The following is a 21960-nucleotide window of genomic DNA, read 5'->3' on the forward strand; positions in this document are numbered from 1 at the left end:
GTACGATCAACGCGTTCCAGAATGAGAGCTTTTATTTAAAAAAATAACTTAAAATACATAATCTAGACCTAACTGCTGGAATGTGATTAACAAGTAAGACTGACAAGCGTTTAAAAGAAATAACAAAATACAGTTCTGCGATAAGCAGGTAAACGTCTCTTTAAGTAACTGAAGTCTACAGCACGGAGCGTTAAAGATAGCAGTCACAGTTTTCTTGGGTTCCACGCTGTACATTGCACACTACAGTTATTGGCATAACTAGCAGCACACGAGTTGTTCTCAGGCCTCAGTGCATGGTTACCTTTCAGCATGCTTCTCCCAGTCGAAGCTCCGAAGATATTCAGAAAGACGCTCCTGGCGCCCAGAGACGTGGTGGCCTCCAGCAGAGCGCCGGTGACGCAGTCAGACACTGTGGTCCGGTGTGAGGTGGCGCGGTACCCGGCCCACGCGCCTCTCGCACATCCTAATCTGCAGGATAAACCACTGCTGCTTCTGCACACGGAAGCGGTTCCTGGGATTATTCTTGCAGGGCTGAATGAATGGAGAGCAGGTTCTGCAGCCACTTCACCATCCCTCACTTGACTGTAAATCTGTAAACAATGAAAATGCACAATGTTAATATCCCTTCTGACAGAGGCTGCGAAGCTGTGTCTCTTGAGTACAAGTTAATTTTTAATTTCCAGTTAGATGAATTTTCACATTCTTCCTCCACACCTTTTTCGTGCAGTTTTATGGTCGCAGATTACAATTCTTGCTACCCTGCAGTGCTGGCCTTACCAGAGTACACTTGTTTGCAATGTGGCAAAGCAATGACCGTAAAAAACAAGAAGAATAAGTCAATAGGTGCCACCTGTAAGAACACCGCCCTGCAAAGTACTGCCTGACTGAACTGTAGTCATTTAATTTAAAACAAAACAAATATTAAAAAGAGCTTTGACGGAGCTGTAGAACATGTAAAGCAAGTTACGTGACTACACCAGGTAAAGAGTCATGCTGAAAAATATCTCATCACATATTTGCAATATTGTCCCCTTTGTCTAATCTAGAACAGCATTTGATCACGGAACTTGCCCGAGAAAGTTAGCAGGTAATAGGGCCAGTCGCATCCCAAATGGTAATTTCATATAAAATGAGCACGTGTATAAGGGAATCATAAAGAAATTACAACCCATCAAAAGCACCACTAGTTTCGTCAGAGTAACATACTTCATTACCTCAGTCATGGTATGGAGCTTATTTAACTGAGTTTCCGCACCTTCACAAGCCGCTCGGCTTCATGTTTAAACCAGCTAATAACAACCAATGGATAACCATGCCTGGCTCCAGCATGGGAGGGTTTGTGTAGCTATGTACTGGGAACAGATAGCGGAGCAGCAGGCAAGCGAGGAGAGTGGTCAATAAGGCATACATCTCCCCTGAGCAGGGTCAGGACTGAAGGCCCAGCTCCATGAGGCGTCCCTCCATCATTACATCACTGATCTGTGAAGGATTCAATATCAACACATCTGAAAAACACCACTAGCTGTTCTGTCTACCTAAACTCTGCAACCCTGAAGTGACAGCAAAGGAGGGCCCTACTAGTCATTACATGCAAACTCCCTTCTGCTAATTGCTATGATTCTGGAAAGAAAAATGAATGGACCTTTTTATTAGCATCACATTTAGAACAACCATTGGCAAACAGAACAAGCATTTGCAATGCAATAGGTCTCGCATTTGCACGAGTTTAAGCTATTGGCATTCTAAATTACAATGCCTTTTATTTATCTGTTTTGATAATTAACACATAAATAACAAGCATTTGCAATGCAATAGGTCTCACATTTATGCGAGTTTGAGCTACTGACATTGCAAATAAAGCCTTTTATTTGTGTTTTAGTTTTTAAAACAGAAATAAAAGGCATTTTGTCATTTACAATGCCAATAGCTTAAACTCGCGTAAATGCGAGACCTATTGCATTGCAAATGCTTGTTTATATAATTTAGCAGAAACTGAAGCCATTTTGTGTTGAGTCTGAAGCAGAACTAGTGTGGGCTCTGGAGCAGAAGAGAACGGTTGTCTAAGTGCGTATTCACAATAGGCAACAGATTTCATATAAATACCAATCAATAGAAGTATGTTGATGTGCATTTGCGCTTGTGATGTGTACATATGTATGTGTATAAGTAAAGAGAAAGGGTATTTAGGTATATATCTATGGGCATCTATGTTAGTGGAAAAATATATAGATCTATGCTATGACAGTGAAAATTAATGTGTCTAAATTAAATATGCTACTGGGGAGAATGTATACTAATACACGTATGCCCCTCCACTCCCATTTTATACCACAGAACAAATGTCAGATTTTACGCGATTGCCATAGAGCAACCCATCTATTGTGAAAAAATACTCTTCTTCCTCAGAGATTTGCTACTATCTTTAGATTATACTATCTCTGCTGATGCTCACAAGGCCTATTCAGTGTGCCTGCATCTCACTGTACGGATTTAATCCACTATCTCCTCTTAAATTTTTATTATATATAAATGTATTTGTTTATAACTACTAAACAAGCTATACATAAAGTATGCAAAGAGTAACATGTTATGAACTACCCATTTTGAGTTCGGGAATAGTCCTCATGACACACTTGAGGCTTTGCTTCTTGTAAATCACTTCCTCTCCCATCCAGAACATTGCTGACAAATAATAGATTAGACGTTGCCCATAGATAGATAGATAGCTAGATAGATAGATAGATAGATAGCGTTTACTCGTTTTCTTTCCTGCAATTAAAAAGCTTTCTATTAACTAATAGATACAGAAGCTAAAATGAAGCCAGTTAATTGGGGGGGGACCATGCTGTTTGGTCATTTAATGTCCACTGTAGAGGATGTATCCCCGAGCAGTGTCATGTATGTGCATGTTTGCATTGTGCTGAGGGAATTACCAGGTATTCGTTTACGCAGCTCTCTGATGGATGTCACATGCGTTTTTTCTGAGTCCCCAGATAAATCATGCAGTCTGTGTGTTCTCTTGTACTGCCGGTCACCGGTGTATTCAACTGTGTAGCCTTGGACCGTGTCATGTATGTGCATGTAACTTGCATGATCGAGGTAACCATTAGCGGCAATACTATGTGTCTCTCGGGCCTCTTTCAAGTGCTCGCCGTCCTCCCCCCCCCCCCCGCCCCCCAGGGGCGGAAATCTGAGGGATAGCCCCGGGCGCCACAAGCTCTAGCTACGCCTCTGACGTGACGTAAACGAGTTATATTGCAGGCTGCTTACTTACTGCCACAAATCCTTTAGACAATTTACAGTGCATTTTCGTAATTTTAAATGACATTCTCAAACGATCAGAAACACACACACAAAATGTTTCACACAACAGCAAAGCCCAACGCCATAGTAAATTACAACATTTTCTGGCAAGCAGTGTGACGCGCTATGCACATCCCTTTATTAAACTCAACAGCAGTACTGCATATAACATAATGGCACTGCAAATTCACCGATTACAGGATCACTTATACTCTCTGGTCTAAAAAGAAGGTAAGCGACATTTCAACAAGAAAACACACTGCTCACGACTACCTAATCTTCATACATCTCAAAACTATCTGCCCACTCTATATTTACCGAAAAACACTCCCCAGTTGACAAGAAACACTTGCAAAGAGAACAAGCATTGGCCGCGCGGCAGTGAAAGTGACGCGACCGCCCGACAGTGAAAGCGATCAGGCTAAGAAGCAGCGCGAGTGTTCTTGCCCCTAAAGAAATGAAATGGGAGGGGTGGGGGGAGTGCACAGAATAGAAGAGACGCCCTGGGAATGCTTCCGAACACACACGCGAAGCAGCAGCTGTTTGCTAATTTTGGAAGCACATACTTGTGCTTCTGGTGCGCCCCTGCGCGCTCCCGCAAGGTGGGTGCCGCCACAAGCACGAGTATGTGCTTTGAGAAATAGAAGAACGACGGCTAAAGGTCCTCCTGTGCAGCGCATGCACGCTGCGTAGGCGAGACCTAAAAATACAAGAGTAATAGAGTATTATCCGAGAGGTATTGGCTCATAGCTCAACTCAGCAAGTCTAAGAACAGAAAAAAATGGAAGCAAAATAGCAAAGTTGCAAATCCAGTTACCAACTCCAACTGGTCCCGATAAGTCAAACTGAGAAGAATTTGCGTCTTTGGTTTTATAAGACAATAAAGATGGTTCTAGGGTGCCAAGATGCCCCAGAGGGAGAACGCATGCTTTACAGATGCATCGCCTATGTTGTGTTGTCCTTCCCAGCAGATGCAGCATTGGTCTAGAACGCCCTACACTTGGCATGTCCAATACATTGTTGTAAACCCTGTCCACAAAGAGACAGTTTAAGAAACAAGGTGTACCTTGAGTACCTACGTAAGGCGCCCTCTCCGTTGTGGTCGGACTTTACGCTGAGTCTTGAGGCCCTGCAGCCTTTGTTCTTAAATGTACCTGGTTGTGTCGATTCAACCAGGAACGAGGACCTCTCGCGGTGGAGGGTTGTCACTTCTGTCTTCAAAGGAGTTGTGTTGTGAACAAGGGTGATGTGAACCAGGGGCAGGGAATGTCTGCGCATGCACCTGTGGGAGTAGTGTAGGCTTCTGATGAAGAAAAGAGGCGAGGGGGAATGAGAGGGCAAATCTTAAAAAGTCGGGCATATATATAAGGAATCCGAAACCAGTGGGTCTGTGTGGGCGTATGGGGGAGGCTGATCTGCTCGGGAGACAGCTGGCAGTACAGACGTGATGGGGTGAGAGTGGGACTCCCCACCGTGGGGTAAGACTTACTCCCACCCATCACGAGTGGACAGCTGAACACCCCACACCATCTCATCGTGGACAGGTGGTACCAATTTAGGAGTAAACGAAGACCACAATGCACACAATTCAATAGGTGCCACCCAAAACCCCGGGGATGCTGTGGCCAGGCCGTCTGAGGGAGAGAGCGGTGAGACATATAAGAGGGGCTGAGAGGACACGCAGCACCGAGGTGGATGAGGGGAGAGGCGGGGGTATTATGATTCTGCAGTGGAGGGGGAGAGACGCAGCCCAAGCGTGGGTCTGTGGTTTGCTTGCTATGTGTTAACTGTTAAGAGCTCGTCCCAGGCACATGGCGAGGGTTTGGAACATAATTGCCCCCTTTGACTGGTGTTCTACACTCAGTAACAGCTCTCCCACATCTGTTTGTGTTTTGGGCAGTGTTGGGGGGATGCAGCCTCGTTTCTTTTAAACACAGCGGGATCCCTTTCGCTGCCACTGCCTTTGTGTGGTTCCTCATAGTAATGTAACAGACCCACCGTCTCCCCCCCCCCCCCCCATTGCCCCCGCGGCGCCCATCTTCCTCCTAGCTCGTCCTACCTCTTCATCGAAGCAGGCACCTGTTTGTAAACTCACAGAATTATTCCCCTCTGTGCGGTGCTTTTATTTCGAAGTAAAAAGTGTGTGGGGAGGATACATGAAGATGAGGGAAGGGATACTTGTAAACCTCTCAGCCACCGGTACATGCTTGGGAGCGCATTCCAGTACATCAGTTTCCCCTCCCTATGCGACGCCAGGTAGCGACAAACCATATGCAGATCAGATGTGGGTGGCCGGTCTCCAGTGGGGACAGTGGAGCTGGACCCAACAGCTCTGGCCTTGATGGTTCTCATCATCGCGTGAAGCTTGGCTCCTGTGACACAGCGCATGGTCCACTGTGGGCGCTCTAGTCGGGGACCAGCAATCTGCATATCCGTCATGAGCTCGCTCCATGGGAAACACAGCGAGACGTGCTTTCAATTATCGCGCCCGTGTCTGGGCACGATAATTGAAACCACATGGCCTATTGGTGTCTATTACGTGTAATAGACACCAATAGGCCGTGGGCGGAGCAACGCGCCCGCCTTTGGCCAATTGCGTGCAGTCTTTTATAAAAAGACGCACGTAAAGTCCAATGGGGTAGCACAAAAGGAATCGCACACGTACGAGCGTGTGCGATTCCAGAGTCCATTTCTGAATCCCGGACAAAAGGACTCTAGCCTGCGCGAGCACTGCTGTGCAGTGCAATGCAGGTCGCGAGACCTAAAAAGCATTGTCACTTACAATGCCAATAGCTCAAACTCTTGTTAATGCGAGACCTATTTTATTTCAAAGAAGCAGCCACCATTGACCCAGGCTGCTTGGAAAGTGAAAGTGAGCATGGCACGCTGAATGTTGCAGGAAAGCATGTTGTGCCTGCAGTAGGAGAAACTCATTAAAGAAAATAGTGCTTACAGACTAAAGACATACTATGTAACAACAGAAGTAAAAGGGCCAGTCCTCATGGGAGGTTACAAATGAAGACAAGGCAGTACTAAGGAGGGACTAACACGCCTATTAACAAATCAGAAGCCAGCATATACAAAGGACAATGACAAGCCAATAAAAAATCTGGGCAGAGAGTGGGCAGAGCTTCAAGTCCATACTCAAATACAGCATGCCTCACAGACCAGCGCATGCACTGCCCAGGCACGACTTAAAAAAAAAAAAACAATGTCCCACAAGATTTACAATTTAAAGCAGAATGAGCAAGCCTAAAATGAGGGAGGAATCAGAACCTGAGTTGATAATGGTCGAAGCCAATACTGAGTGATCTGTTATTTTAGTCTAACCCACGTATCTTGATTGTAACTGTGAGTAAAGTGTTCTAACATACTGGAATACTAAGATCTTATTGGTGATACCCCATCCAAGTCTTACAAATTAATACAATGACAATATCTGGTTTCGTCAGCTGGTCACAGGCCTTCTTTTAAATGAAATTGAATGTAGCAAGGGTTGCATTCGTTCATACATGGATAGTGCACATGGCAAACTCAATCCGAAATTAACCTCCTTTTGGGTTACTAAACCATAATCTAAATGGAGTTCACAGTTCTACCATCAATGGCTGTTTGGTAGAGAAAACTGATTTTGAAAAGGAGCTTATTAAATATAATCAAATATTCACACATTCATACACACCAAAAAAAAAGCACGAAAGGGAGAGGATTTGTTTCAATCTGTGGCCATAGCCTTTGTAAAAAAAAATAAAAAAAATACTATGAGCTCTTAAACAGTTGTTGTGAGGGGGTGGGGCTGGACAGGCAACCAGCATGGCAGCTTTCTTCTGTGTGCTGTACACAGCTTCCCCGGGATTGGTGTCAAGAGAAGAGTTCGAGATTTCTGAGCCGCAAGCTTGGAGACTAAGAAGTCTAGGCATAGCAGAGGCCAGCCTCAGCAACAAAAACGGTTTTGAGCTTGTGGTGGTGAGGTACACGAGAATGACGGGTCTCACTAAGTATTGTGGCTCTTCAAAATGGCGCACACGCACAGTGTTCAGTGTGTGTTGCCCACCCTGCGAGTGAGAGCAGTGGCATGAAGTAAATAGGTGGAGATGACCCAGTAGCGCATGCATAGACGATTGAGTCCCCTTCTTTTGATTTCTTTGGGAGGTGCTGGTTTAAACAGAACCAGTGTGAATTAAAGGGCCTAGCCTCCAGTGGCGCAACACGAGAAGTTTGTGAGGTACCACTGACAGAAAGGTGCAGCGGTGCAGACAGGACTGGGCATGTCAGAGCCTGACAGCAATGAATGCTATAGTGAGCTGATTCGATAGCATTACAGAGTGCACAGTATGATAAGAGGGACTTTTTAATTTAAAGCACAAGCAGAAAAGCACTGAGGTGGGAGATGTTATGACCATGCCGAGAGGTAAAATGGAAAGTCAGAGTTGCAGTGATGTATGTCCTAGATAAGATCCTTAAGACATTGGATATAAGGGAAAGGGGTCGGGCTGGCAGTTGAGTCTCACTTGGAGACAATTGAATGTAAAGCTGCTGTAGTAGAGTCCTCAATGAAGGAGTCAAGTTCCAGGTTACACCAGATGGATAACAAGGTAGGACAGCTGAAAGCTAAACAATTCATCCAGTCAGATTTTAGAGGGAATGTCTCTAGTGCACTGATAATTGAGAGCAGGACTGAATCTTTGGAGAAACTGAGACGCATAACCCAAATCCGGGTGTTGGGATATCTACCTAATCCTTAATGATTCTTTGATCACAAAAGCAATGGAATCTTTCTTTACTAACCACTTTGCTTCACTAGGACAAGAAGGCGTTGCTTTGGTCAAGAAGGCATGAAGATTGCCTTCAATATCTACAGGGTTAGAGGACAGGGAAAAGGTTATTGTAGTCAGGCACACAATTCCTAATGGGCTCAAAGGACTTTATTCCCACCTGTTTCGTGTGTACCAGGCTGCTGCAGCTTCCAAGCCACACACAGTTCTTCAGCTTATGTGTGGTGGACTGGGCTGGAGATGGGGCCTCAATGGCAGCCTTATACAAAGCATTTCATGTTGAACTGCATAGTAAATATAAGAACTATCTGTAATCAGTGGAAAACAAATTCTTTTAAATTAAGAAAGCTCAGTTGGCTTATGAGATCATGGCGGGACGCTCGGTCTGTAACCAGACTAGAAAATAACTGAATCCTGGTTGGTGCACTAGTGACCTGTACTGCTATGCAAACCATAATTTTCAAGTGTTATTGCACACAGTAAAAGATAGACTCTCATAAAATGTACAAGCATAGCGTTTAACCTAAAACAAGCGTGCTAAAAATATATGGGGTGGTTTAACTAACTTTTCATGTAGCGCAACAACAAAAGATGCAGTGTTTCAGGAGAGGACAAAACAGCACCATATCTACTAAGACATAATGTTGTTAGCATCTCTCTTTGCGCTAGTGCACTATAGGCTGCCATGCGTCAATGCACAGACTCTTGCACTATAAAGAATGGGTGTGTGCACTCAGTGAAGCATCAGTTTTGTACTGGAAGGGAAACCTTCCAGTTAAAGTGAGCTTTAATACTTTTTCCACTTTGTATTTTGCTGTGTAGCGCAGCACACATGCAACGTTGGAAAAACGTGGACACTTTCTAAAGTTGTTAAACATGCCTCTAGGAGATATAGGTGTTTGGCATTAATTCCCGTCTAACATTGTTAAGAGATGGGGATTTGCTTAAAAATCCATGGGTTGTTGCATGGGAGTACCCATGTACCTCCCATAACACCCCTCTTGATGCAAAGTTTCACGTATCCAATTTGACCAATATTTTTAAAATTCACAATTCACCAGTTGTTTTGTATTTTCTCCAAAATTAGCCATACTGCGTTGTTTGAAGTATTAGCCTCACCTCCATTGTTTAACCTGTTAGTGCCTCCAAAGTCTGTGTCTAGTTGCACCCCCATTTGTAGTTCTACTGAATCCAGATCAAAGGGACCCATTCTAAAGCCAGCAGCAATGTTAACACAGGCTCCCTACAAGTGAAGTTAAACATAGCCTCCTATTACCAGATCTAAGTGTGAAGACACAAGCAAGAAGGTGGGACTTACAAGTGGTGTGGAAGGAGCTATTGCCCTTCAGACTGCATGCCTCGCTTTGTATAAAGTTTTTAGGCCAGTAGAGGTGGCACCATCCTTTCTGGACTCTATGTAGGGCGACTCCTCACAAGTTAATACATCATAAGGAGGGTGAATGTGGCTATATTGGCAGTACCCAATGTTCAATACCCTCTTGTAGACCAGAGGGAAGGGTGGGAGTTGTGGTACCATTTATTATAATACCACACGTATGCTGTAGTCAAGCATAGAGCACCCTCCTGCAGGAGCTCTATGCATATCAGTCAGTCCCGTTCTTGCCCTCTTTTCTCCTACCTACCCACATTGATACATGTATTTGATGTGATGGGAAGATTTTACACTAGTGATGCATGGGTGATATATGAAAAAGGAAATCTAAATAATGGTGACAAGGGAACAGAGACAGAACACTTATGTGCAGGATGATTAAGTAGCACAATGTTTGTGTACACATGTTCTGTGGTGTATTAAGCGGGATAGCATGTTAGCCTATAATAAACAAATCTGAAACATAAAATATATGTTGTGCTATTGCTATCTTCCTCTTTTAAGGTTGGAGCAATATACAATTCCCTCCAGCTTCTTTGTTCAATATAAACATTAAACATTTGTAAATGAACTGTAACTCCAGTGGGAAGAGGCAGAAATGGTATGGGGGAGCCGGCGGTACTTCTCTTTCTCCAGTGAACTGTATGGATTCTGCAAAATAGTTAATACTACAATATCTTTTAGAGCGAGCTCTCAGAAAAATCAAAGTCAGAGAAAAAGGTGCACATAGCGAATTATATTTATATTATTTTCACCATCCAACATTAAGTATATTTCTCACTAAATCACTTGTCACAGCCTACAGTTGGTATGAGGGTATCCCTTTATGAAGTAAGAATTGGCAGGTTTTTCCTGTGCCTATGTCATGATTTCTCAGGTCTCATGTTTGTCAAGTGTTTCATTCTGCATTTGCTTTGGCCCTGGCATTAGTATGTCAGCAGTAGATCAGGGGTGGGTTGCGCTCTCATACCTAGCAGCTCTTCATTGCACTCATGGAGATGGGTGTCATCTCATTAACCGGCATTTGTGCATGGATGGTGCAATGTTTGAGATTTTCTTAAGAATAACAATTTCTGGAGGAAGAAATACCACATAATGAAATGCACAAAACATCAGCCCTGTTCTAACTCCTTTCATATATTTAAGAAACCACTACAGTGATACCAACATCCCTCCATGCCCTTAAGTCCACCTGAGTCTCAGGATTCAGCAGTTTCGAGTTACCATTTGCTCTCTAACACATTGTGGTTCTTCATTTCTCCATCTGAAGTTACAGGAGCATCAGAACTGCTGAGCTCAGACTGCAACTTCCTTCTTACCTTGGCTGGTGAGAGACTTTATATTCTAGTAGGATCCACTCCCTACACAGTGCCGACTGTCATCACTGTACCTTTGCCTTCCATTCCACCAAAGTATATTATTTTTATATCCCTTGTTTCTCCTTAAGATGCTTGTCTCGCTCATCTACAAGTCATACAGACTTCTGCTTTCCATGTTCTCTTATGGAAGCCTCACACCTATGGAAGCCTCAAACCTGCCCACTCGTTTTGAACATTTCTCTAGAATTTAGCTAACAACCCCTTTGGTGATATCAAGCATGGTAGGGGTAAACGAGGCTTCCTGAAACCGAGAGTCAGATATCCTCTCTGATGAAGTTTTTCACATCACTAATGGACTATTATTCTTTTTGAAAAGGTAAAGGCAGGCAAATCTTATCTTTTTTGATTGAGTGCAAATCCATCCATAGGGGTTGCAAAATAACCACAAGTAAATTTTAATCGAAAGACAACTGATCTGTCATATTTCACAAATGTGGCATCTTGATTAAATTGACGTATAAAAAATGCATATTGAGTTGTATGCGAGTTCCAGACAAGTGAGCCAGCTGTTAGTACAACATGGAGGGGCTGAAGAGCACAGATGGGCAGAAAACATTCCCCAACAAGAAAAGGCTTTATGGGGACCCGAGACCAATAAATCTAATTTCTGAACTACTCGATCACAAAATGGAACACAAATGTTTCCACTGTGCAGCACACTCTTGGTGCACTTACCTTTCCACTATAAACTAACAGTAACAGTGAACATGGCTATGACACTAACATTAGCACTGCACTTGCATGTACTGCAGGCAGAGTATTTCCTCAGTCATACCATGCCCTCAGTGCGAGTTGGTCCTGGTGAATATTGCCACTGTGTGCAGTCTTAGTGTATTAAGCATTGCTTATAGCTTTGGCTGGCATGACGAACATGAAAAAAACACGGCTAAACTCAGAAGGTTGCATGCAACCAGATCAAGGAGGGCAGCTTACAGGGGGTCAAAATAGCTATTTATCTTTGAAAATCCAGAAAAGAATTCTTGAATAGTGAGGAAACAAAAACACTGCCAGTAGGCAATGACAGCAAGGGAGCTAACTAGATGGCATCACCTGTGATTCAAATGACTGAAGGCAGAAGCCATGGCCACATTAAGATTCTCAGACAAAATTTCAATTGAACAGATATCATGGCTGTGAGCCAAATCCTAATAACCCATGAAATCCACCAGTTATGGTTAGAAAAGTAACTATGATGCCCGTCACCAATGCACTGCTTGTGATAGAACACATTCACTAATTGCTCAAGCAGGTAAACCATAAGCATGTACCACTTCTTCATACTTGAGATTTTATGAATTATAATTATTATATGTATCTATTATTGCATGGCCAGCTACTTGGCTTAACATGCTCTCAATTTCACCTTTCTCTGTGGCTCCTATGTGAACACTCGCTCTAGAATCACAATCTCAATTCCGCCATGTTTTATTACCTCCCACTTAAAAATACTAGTCCAAGAACTTTACCATATCACCTAATTGGTGTTTAAATTCGATAATATCTTTTTTCTCTTGTAATCAAAAGTACGACAAAAGATTACTTTTAGTAATGATGCTGTCCACACTCCGTACTATAAAATAAGTATTTATTCAAGACGCACAACTGCAGGTGGTGCTCCCTCTCCAGCCAGCAAACAACTGCCTAGAGAGAGATCTTCACCACATCACAATAGAAGAGAACGCTAGAACATAAAACATACAACATCCTGGGTGTACAGATGTACATGACCCACCAGGATACAACACATCTTCCCTTTACAACCCACACACACGCCACAAAGGATAAAGAAGATACATTGACATTAAAATGAACAAGTGCAAACATTATCTACCAAGCACTTCGGTGGAACCCTACGCGTAAGGATCATACTACCATCAGCCTCTTGTGCTTCATTCACCCTACTTTCACTAGAGTTCTCCCTACCACCTACACCTTGAACTTTTGTTCCCAACAACCTCACCATCATCCATCATCATGAACCCACTGCAATTCTCTGCTGCTGTTTTACTGCCTTCTCCACAATCTCAGAACATCACTCATACAAGGCAACTCTCTGCATATTCGAAAACTCCATTTTTAAAAACAACAAATAAATCGCGCATCTCCCTCATCTTAAAAGGCCCAAGAAATTTTGTAACACCACCTTCAATTCGGCCCTCTTTTACCTTCACCATATCACCAACTTTTATCCTTCCACCCCTCTGGAAATCACATCTCCTGTCCACTTGTTCACTTAGACTCAGACACCCTCATCCACGCAGGTGACATTTTAGTATTTGCTTTGCGTCCTCTCATCACACTGAACGCGATTGTAGGAGAGTAGGGTCTGCTATCCTATGGTCACCCCAAATTTTTGCTTTTTGCTTCACTGGTTTTTGACATATTGAGGCTGTGGGCCTGCTAATCAGACCCCCAGCCTGCTGTTCTCTCTAACTAAATTGACACTATGCACCCTAGGTGCATAACCAATTGGAAGTGGATCACCCTGTGAGCCCCTGTACCAGTGTACACTAGGTACCCAGGGCATTGGTGTATCTAAGGCCTGCCAGGGGCTGAAGCATGTATTATGCCACCCCAGGCTTGGCCTAACAAATTTGACACAACTGGCTGATCACTCAGCTGGGGTAAGTTGGTGTAACCACCTCTTACTTAGGTGTAGTATACCTATACCTAACCTTAAATGGGACACCTGGTAACCTATAAGTCACTCCTATGGCAGGCCTTGACAATCCTGAAGGCAGAGTGCTTGGTTCCATGTGAGATAGTGCTCTGGCATGAGCTGAGCCTGTCTGCAGTGGTCGGAACAACTTCCTTCTACTGTTTCCAGATATCGTCATACCATATACTCTTAAGTGCATTATGAACCTCGCGGTTAAATGCTACCTTTGGTTTGGCTTTATCAAAACATGTCGAGTAAGGTGTCATACGAATTGGAATACTAACCCCTCGCCAATTCTGGCGATGGGGTTAGCATTCCACCCTTCTAGAGGGACACGACATGTACAGTACCTGAAACCCGGGTAAAATCAGACATAGCCTCAGCTCCACAAAATGGATGCTGCCACCACAGACACAAGTCTGCCCTCCTGCTGCTGGGAGTCCTTCCAGCTTGGGAGGTGTGGACAAAGGGTTTCCTGCCAGGGGAGGTGCGTGCACCACCCCAGACAGGATTTTGTGTATTGGTCAGGTAGGGCTTGAAAGAAACCAGACATGCCTGAGGCTCACAAAGAGCCTCGGTGCATATGCCAGTTCAAACCGGTCCTGGGGCACACCAGCCCCGGACCTGGGGCGAGCTGGACAAAGGATTGGGGGTGTAACCACCCCCCTTCCTGGTCCCACCCTAAGGGAGGGACCTAGCAGGTAGTCCGGCCCCTAGAATCCGCTTAAAGGTAGGAGCTGTGTCCTAAGACTTCAGACATCCTGGAATCAACTTAACCACAAGAAGAAGACGGGAACTTCGACGCTCTGCTGCACAGAGGACTGAAGGAAATCTCCCCTATGGTCAGGGAGTGACCATCTTGCTAACGCAAGCACCAACCAGCTATTGAACGTCTGCTTTGCCGCCGCCTCCAGCCGGAGCCCGAGCCCAGAGCCCGACAAGACCTGGACCTCCGGACCTCTCACCGCCCGATCCACAGTCCCTGAGAAGAAGGAACCCGTGGAGGCACCGAGACACGTGGAGCCAGCCATCTTGAAAGACCGACGACAAGCTGCAAGCGCAGCGACAGAGGCTCCCTCCAAGTTGTGCTTTGGGTCCTGAGAAGCCCAACCACCGAGCAGCATCTGCACCAAAGGTGAGCCCTCCAGCATCTCCACGATCTGCGTGGGGCCCCTCTGCACTTTGCATCTCGACGCGCCTGCCCGGTCCCTGGCCCGTTGGCTAGTGGCCATCTTGGCACGAAAACCTAAAATCAACGACGCTGGTCTGGTTGCTCCAGACTGGCCCTAGCTGCTCTCCAAAAGAGCAGCCCCTCTGACCTTGCTGGTCAGAACAATCAGCTTTTATCTCTTTCCACGACTCCTGCCTTTGCCAAGGCTTGTTTGCTTCTTTTGAGTCGCCGACACCGAGAGCCTGCGTGGGACAGCTCGTGAACCGACTCCTGGAAGTCGTCGACCTTCAGGGACCACGTGGCTGAGGAGACAAGCTACCCTTCACCACCTGTTTGCACCCGACATCGCCTGGTACCTACCTGGTGCCACGCCGGTCACTGGCTAGTGACTGTGAACACTGTCCCCTCTGCTTTCAGGTCTTCTACAACTCCGATCCACCCTTGGATCCACCGCATCTCTTCTGGACCGACCGCCTGCAGCATCTTTGTCATCAGGCTCCATTGTATCGATAGTAGAAACCCGACGCACTTCGAGACCTATGCACCCGCTTCCTGTGGGTGAGGTAAAGCTGGCACTCCGGTGCCCAAGTGTAGAGAATCATCTCTAGTGTCTGTGTTTCAAATCTTAAGATCGTAGTCCATTCAGAAGACCCTTTCTGCAGTAACTTTGTAATTTTTACGCACCCATTGAAAACCTATGGGAGCCCGCGTGTAACTTTCCTCACTGCACACGCAACCCGTGGACCTCCTGGTCACTAACTGAAGTTATCTCCTTGTAGGCCCAGCAATTCTAGAGGCCCTAGGCCTTTTCCTTTCCCTGTTCGTGGTACTTATACCACTATTTTAGTATATGGTTTGAGTGGCCACCAGGGCCCATCCATATAAAGTGCAACTTCTGTATATTATCGCATTGTCTTGTTTAACGATTTGTGCTCCTGTGCTCATAAAGAGTCTAGGGGATACTTTGAGAAATAAATACATATATATTTTCAATATATATCTGTGTGGTGTCCTTTCATTGGTATAAAGGGGGGGTTGCATTTGGTAAAACAGCCTGCTTAACACGCTTTAACGAGTTTAGCCTCAAAGACTGCTTAGCCTACGCTACCACTAGGGCAGCTAGTCCGAAAAGGTTGACTTACAACCACACCATAAGGGTTGCTTGGCATGGTACAAGGTGGTCACTTTAACTAGTGATTATCATATACCAGGCCAACTTCTCACAGCGATCCTTTCGGTAACTTCATTTTTAGTAGTGCGGTACGCTCATACAGTATCATTCACCATCCTCCTGACATCACCTCTTCTCTCACACGCCATCTGACTCACTCCCTTAACCATGTAGTTGGATCTCTCAACAATACCATTGGCTTGAGGGTTGCAGAACGATGTATGACCATGAAATATCCCACAATACTCCAAATAATTGGTCATCTCAACTGATGTCAATTGTGGTCCATTACCCATAAGTCTAGCTGGGTAACCTTCCTTTCTGACTACATCTTCAAACACCTTAATAGTATTTCTAGGTTTTATCTCATGCATAAATTTCACTACCAGCCACTTAGACTGTACGTCCACCATCACAAGGCCAAATCTTAACTCACTCGCAACTCCCCCCAAAGGTCCAGCAAAGTCCAAACAAACCATATGCCACAGCTTACCAGGATCTACTATTTGCCCCCATCATTGACTGATCACCCACCTTTAATCTCTTTTCTCCTTCTTTACAGTCCACACGCTGAACCATCCAATGTGCCATGTGATGGTTGACGCACATTCCAAGCGGCTGGTAGTGAACTTTATGCGTTACCGATAATGGGACACAACAGACGTAAGTTGAAATGACAATCAATTTGGAATATTGTGGGATTTTTCATGCTCGTACATCATTATATAACCCTCAAGCCAATGGGACTGTTGAGAGGGCCAACCGCAAGGTTAAGGGAGTGAATCAGATGGTTTGTCAGAGAAGAGGTGATGTCAGGAGGATGGTGAGTGACTTAGTATGGTCGCCACTGAAAAAGGAGTTAGCAAAAGGATCCCATCCTCTTCAGCAAATTTTGTAATGATACTGTCCACCCTTAGTAGTATAAAATTCGTATTTATTTAAGACGCAGCGACTGCATGTGGAGTATCCTCTTCAACCAGCAAACAACTGTCTAGAGAGAGAACTCCACCACACCACATCACAATAGATCACTAGAATACAGAACATACAACACAACATACTGGGTTTACAGATGTACATGACCCACCAGGGCACAACCATTTCCTATAGCAGCAATCAAAAATAACGGAGAGCCCACTTTCTCTTTGATTCCCCTCTATGCATCCTTAATGCCCTCTAAGTCACAGAAGGGCTCCATAAACTTCCCTAACAGTCAAAACAGTTGAATACCATTTGCTTTGTTGTACAGGCACTCTTCACGATACTGGATACTTTCTATGCTAAATCTTCACATGAAGGCAGGGTGCATGGTATTTAATAGTAGAACATATATAAGATCAATATTCAACTTGTTCATATAGTAAAAAACCTAAACATTTTCACTGTGGCACGGCTGGCTTACAAAAGAGGGACACTGGATTACATTATTACACCTGACAATGCTAATTATTTCAAGGACTCTTTTTAATAGCTCGATAAAAATGGACTAACATTAAATAAAAAAATTTCTAGCTATTAAGGAAGGGGTATTTTAGAAAAATCCCCTTTTCCTTGCCTAACGCTGCTAAGGCCTCTGAGGCATTTGTGTAAGTATTCAAACTGTCACCTGGCAGCAGATGACTTCCCTGTAGTGAGGTGTGAATTGCTCAAAGGACAGGGACAAAGGGCCTTGGTATGGGAAGGTGTTGTCCTTTCCTTGACAGGGTGACCTAGGGGCTGTGCCCAGGCACTTGGTGGACCTCAAAGGAGGCCTACCCTGTCATAGGCAGCTCACAATGAGGCCTGCTCCCTCAGTTGTCCCTTGAGTAATGATGGCAGATGGGGACCTGCCCCAAATCTAATTTAGTGTTACACATGGGTGGTGTAGCCCTTTTCCATAGCCACACATGTGGATGGGCATAGCGAGCTCTGACAAGAAGAAAGATCCTGCCATGTTGATTTAGGGAGTGAGGGGCACTGTGGGAGAGTATACACTAAAACACCCAAGAAATGTTGCAAAAGTGGGTAGAGTCAAGCCTAGGAACTTTTACCTCATTGTTTTAAGGACTGGCCAGGAGTTGCTTTCCACTCCCAGGATGGCACAGGGCATTGATATGGCATCCCCAGTACTCTCCTCAGAACACTGCTGGACTTGAGGAAGAATCAGAAGAGGACTGCCCTGCTGACCTGAGAAAACTGGGCCGTCTTCCTTGTACTAAGTCTTCCTTCTTCTAAGGTCCTTGTACCTAGGACCTTAGAGGTGAATCCTCCAAGGGTTCATCACCACTGGGATTGAGTTCGCCACAGCTCCCACTACATTCTTCTCCTTAGCAGCAAATTCATTTCAGTGGGACCGGCATTGACCAGCATCCAAAGTCCTTTGGTTACAGCCTGAAGCCTTGGCCTTGTCCTCCTTAAGAAATCTGACTTTCAGAAAAGTTTTGAAGTCTGAACGCAGGAAGCTTCCATGGCACTGCTGTCAAAGGGGATCCAATCAACATTGAGAACTGTTTGGGTGCAAAACCTGAACTTTTCCCACTCAGAATATTTCCTGCCTTCGGTGAGGACTTCACTGAGGCATAGTCCTGTAGCAGCTTGTCATTGCCAAGTCCATCTTCAGCCGAAGCCTACTGCTATAGTCAGTTGAAGCCTATCTGCAGCTCTGAAAAGTTCTAAGTCTGGTCCCTGTATCCGACCATGCTTCATTGCAGTCGGTCTTACCATTTAGCTTGGTGTCGGTCAAGCAAAAGCAGAAGACCCTGATGCTATTTTTTATTCAAAATTTAAAAATTCATGTCTCTTGTTCACTTTAAAGGGATTTTTGTCTTTTTGGTGCCATTTTCTTTAATAAAATGTTCTCTATTTTTCTAAATTGGTTTGGGAATTTTCTTGTGTTTTAACTTTATTACTGTTTGGGTACTGCTCAAACTTTACATATTGCCTTTCAAGTTATACTTTACATATTGCCTTTGAAGTTAAACCTGTCTAGTCTGTGCCATAGCTACCAGAGGGTTGAGCTCAGGTTAACCGAATGCCTCCTGATTTTTTGAGTTGGGTTCTTACGCCTCTAAACTAATGGCCCAATTTTTTACATGAACAGAATTGAATAAAGACACCAAGTATTGCTGAAGCTTAACATACCATTTGCTCTGTTTCTCAGAAGAAAAGTAGAGCACTACACATCCACATCGTCACGGAAACCAGACAGTAACCAACAACTTACCATGAGGTACGACTAAAACATGTAACTTAGTCAAATCTGTTCAAGGTGAAGAATGCTTGTGATGGAGCGGGGATTCACAAAAAGAAACACACTTGTATCAAGCACCCCTGTGATACGTACTAACTTTAAGTAGAGAATAGAATTTACATGCAGCTACACACTCCACATGGGAAAATATGCATAGCAATATCATTGGAATTAATCCAATTAACCAAGCCTGTAATAATATTGTGTGTAGAACAGGTTATGAATGCATTGCACGGCATACTGCATGTAAATGTAGTAAAAGGCATGACGTATGTTGCTTTGTCATAATTATTAATGCCGCTTTTTGCCTATACTACGCTAGCATAACTTAACATGGACTAGAGATAAGGTGGGTGGTTAACAGTGGGGATTCCATCGCGCTGCTGCCTGAAGCGAGGAGATGCCTGCTGAATGTGTGGGAACCAACTGACTACTCGGTTCCGCAGACGCGATGGGTGACTCTGGGATATATGATAGCTAAGCGTGACATCGCTCAACTGTGGGGATCCCAGAGGCCCCCGGCGGTGTCGGCCTGGAAAGAACACATGGATTGGTGCATGTTCCGAGAAAAGGTGGTGTATGTGGCGAGGGGTAAGCCTGGGGCATGGGTGAAAGTATGGGGCCCCTGGAACGCCTACCGCGGGGGTATCTGCGCGCCACCATTGCTGCCTGCGGCCTCACCAGCCCCGTCCCCTTAGTTGACTCCTTTCCATAGCCCCGAGCACGGAGTTCCCCCAGTCCTCGATTTGTTCCCCTTCCCCTCTTTTGACTCCTGTGGATGGCTGGGGTCCCCCATTCGGGGAGCACGTGCTGTTACTTTCGATTGCGGGTTGCCTTGCGGGTGCGGTTTTTGTGTTGTGTGTATAAAATGAAACCGTATTGTGGGGTCAGAGTGATGTGGCCCACGACGCTGATACCTCCTGATTCTGCTTCTCTGCACCGCCCAGTGTTTTTGTATGTATGTCATATGCTCCTGTCATTCTAGCGGCCGGCCGGAAGGTTGTAGGCCCATACTTGTATATTCTTGAGATTGCAATAAACGGTTTCAAAAAAAAAAAAAAAAAACAGTGGGGATTCCATTATCGCATTATTAATAAATGTCTGTTTTCCGTTCTTTTTTAGTAAATGGATGGGTCTCCATTTTTCTGTTAAGTTAGCCGAATTCTGATGAGTGAAACTTGCAGCTTGCCCAAATCACATGACGGAGTGGCCAAAGAAGCTGAAAAAGCATGGCACGGTGAAGGACATGATGTTTGACGTGCAGCCAACTCCAGAGTCTCCATGTGAAAGGCCCAAAAAATGTTAAATGTAATAAAAATGTTCCCGATTCGCTACATTTACCTCATGAGAGAATGGGGAAGTATACTGCTGAATATGTGGGAACTAAAAGTTTGACAATGGGGTAGTCAAGGAAAGCATGACTTAATAGTAGGATGATCATCCGCCCGCATCTTGGCCAATCATCTAGCTAGACGGGTGTGTTTGCAACTTTAGTGGGATGGAATCTGTATTGGTAGGGGTATAAAGAATGGGTGATTTAGGGGCGGGGTGGCAAGCGAGGGCGGCAGACACGGTTGCTGCATTAAGCGTGAGGAGAAAAGGATGCGTTGCTGATTGTCGGGTTGCAGAGATGCCTAGCTGTTCCGGTCCTATCCTTATCCTGATCTTAGAATCTTTGATCCCTGACTCTTTGTTTGGGGGTCCCCTGCCACTACCTAGACCTGGGTGGTGGTTTTCTTCGTTCTATTTCTTTGGGTTGGTATCTTTGATAACTCGAAGTTATAATCCATGTTCTTTTGTCTCTTCACATATCTTTCTCATATAGAGATTTGATTTATGTTCATGTCTGATGTCTCTTCACCTATCCCCTCCATGCAACTTATGTTATCTCCAGATTGATTATTGGTTGACAAGTTAGAGTGTATTTTCTCTCATGAGATATTTTTCTATGACTAATGCATTTGAGTTAGATAAATGCAAAATATTGCAACACTGAGTCTGTGATTATTTTTGTTCGTTTATTAACTGAGTAACCGTTGCCTTACATTTTTCAACTAATTGGTCCATCGACCAAGAAGATGGAATCATGAACGTAAAGGTTTATGGAATAGAATATGAACTGTCTAAAATTTAAACTATTGAATATGAAGTGGCAAGAAATTCGTAAACTTGACTCCAGCCCCGCAGGGACTTGGGTGAATGTGTATGGGCCAAATAAATGAATTAAAATGGAGTGTTCGTCCCTGTCCCAACTATTGGGTTAGCGCTGGATCACTTGCATTGGCCGTAACCGGAGAGTATATGCCATTCATCCATCATGTGCTAGAACTTTAAGCTAGGCCAGAAAAGGAACGCGTTGATAAATTCTTGGGAGGGACATCAGACATGCTGTTTCCTATTAATTATATCCAGAAGACCTGAGAAAGCTTACTTACACATACCACCTTGCATTTAGGAGGTCATCAGGAGAAGATATAGAATGATGCACTCATGGGCTACAACAGTCCGTACGTAGTACCCTATGCTGAGTCGCACATAGAGTATAAATAAATAAATATAAATAAGCATAGTGACCTATGTGGATACCGAGCCGGAAATATCTTCAGTTCAGGATCATTGAGTGAGATCTGGATACAGTGCAAATGAAGCCATTACACATGATAAACACAGGCATCATATGTTCAGATGAATTAAATATGGTTACATGTAAAATGAAGATCCGAGTCTGCTGATTTCAATGACTTAAACCGGACCCTAAAAGAGAACTGCTGAGTAATAATAATACTAAAGATCACCGCTGCCATAAACTAACTTAAAAACCCCATATTAGAACCCGCCTCATGTGCCCTTCTTTACTGTTGTTGAATAGATAAATCTCTG

The 21960-nt window shown here is 44.4% G+C and overlaps 1 protein-coding gene across 7 annotated transcripts in view; it reads right to left on the reverse strand.

Moving 5' to 3' along the window:
* PLCE1 (phospholipase C epsilon 1) overlaps positions 1–21960 on the reverse strand; it is a 932976-nt gene that overhangs the window by 741211 nt on the left and 169805 nt on the right. For all 7 annotated transcript variants that reach the window (XM_085605968.1, XM_085605952.1, XM_085605960.1 and 4 more), the window contains exon 2: positions 302–590. In XM_085605968.1, the coding sequence (XP_085462094.1) occupies positions 302–590 (289 nt within the window). The remainder of the gene's footprint in view (positions 1–301; positions 591–21960) is intronic.

The sequence above is a fragment of the Triturus cristatus genome, chromosome 1_2, assembly GCF_964204655.1.
Source record: "Triturus cristatus chromosome 1_2, aTriCri1.1, whole genome shotgun sequence".
NCBI lineage: Eukaryota > Metazoa > Chordata > Amphibia > Caudata > Salamandridae > Triturus > Triturus cristatus.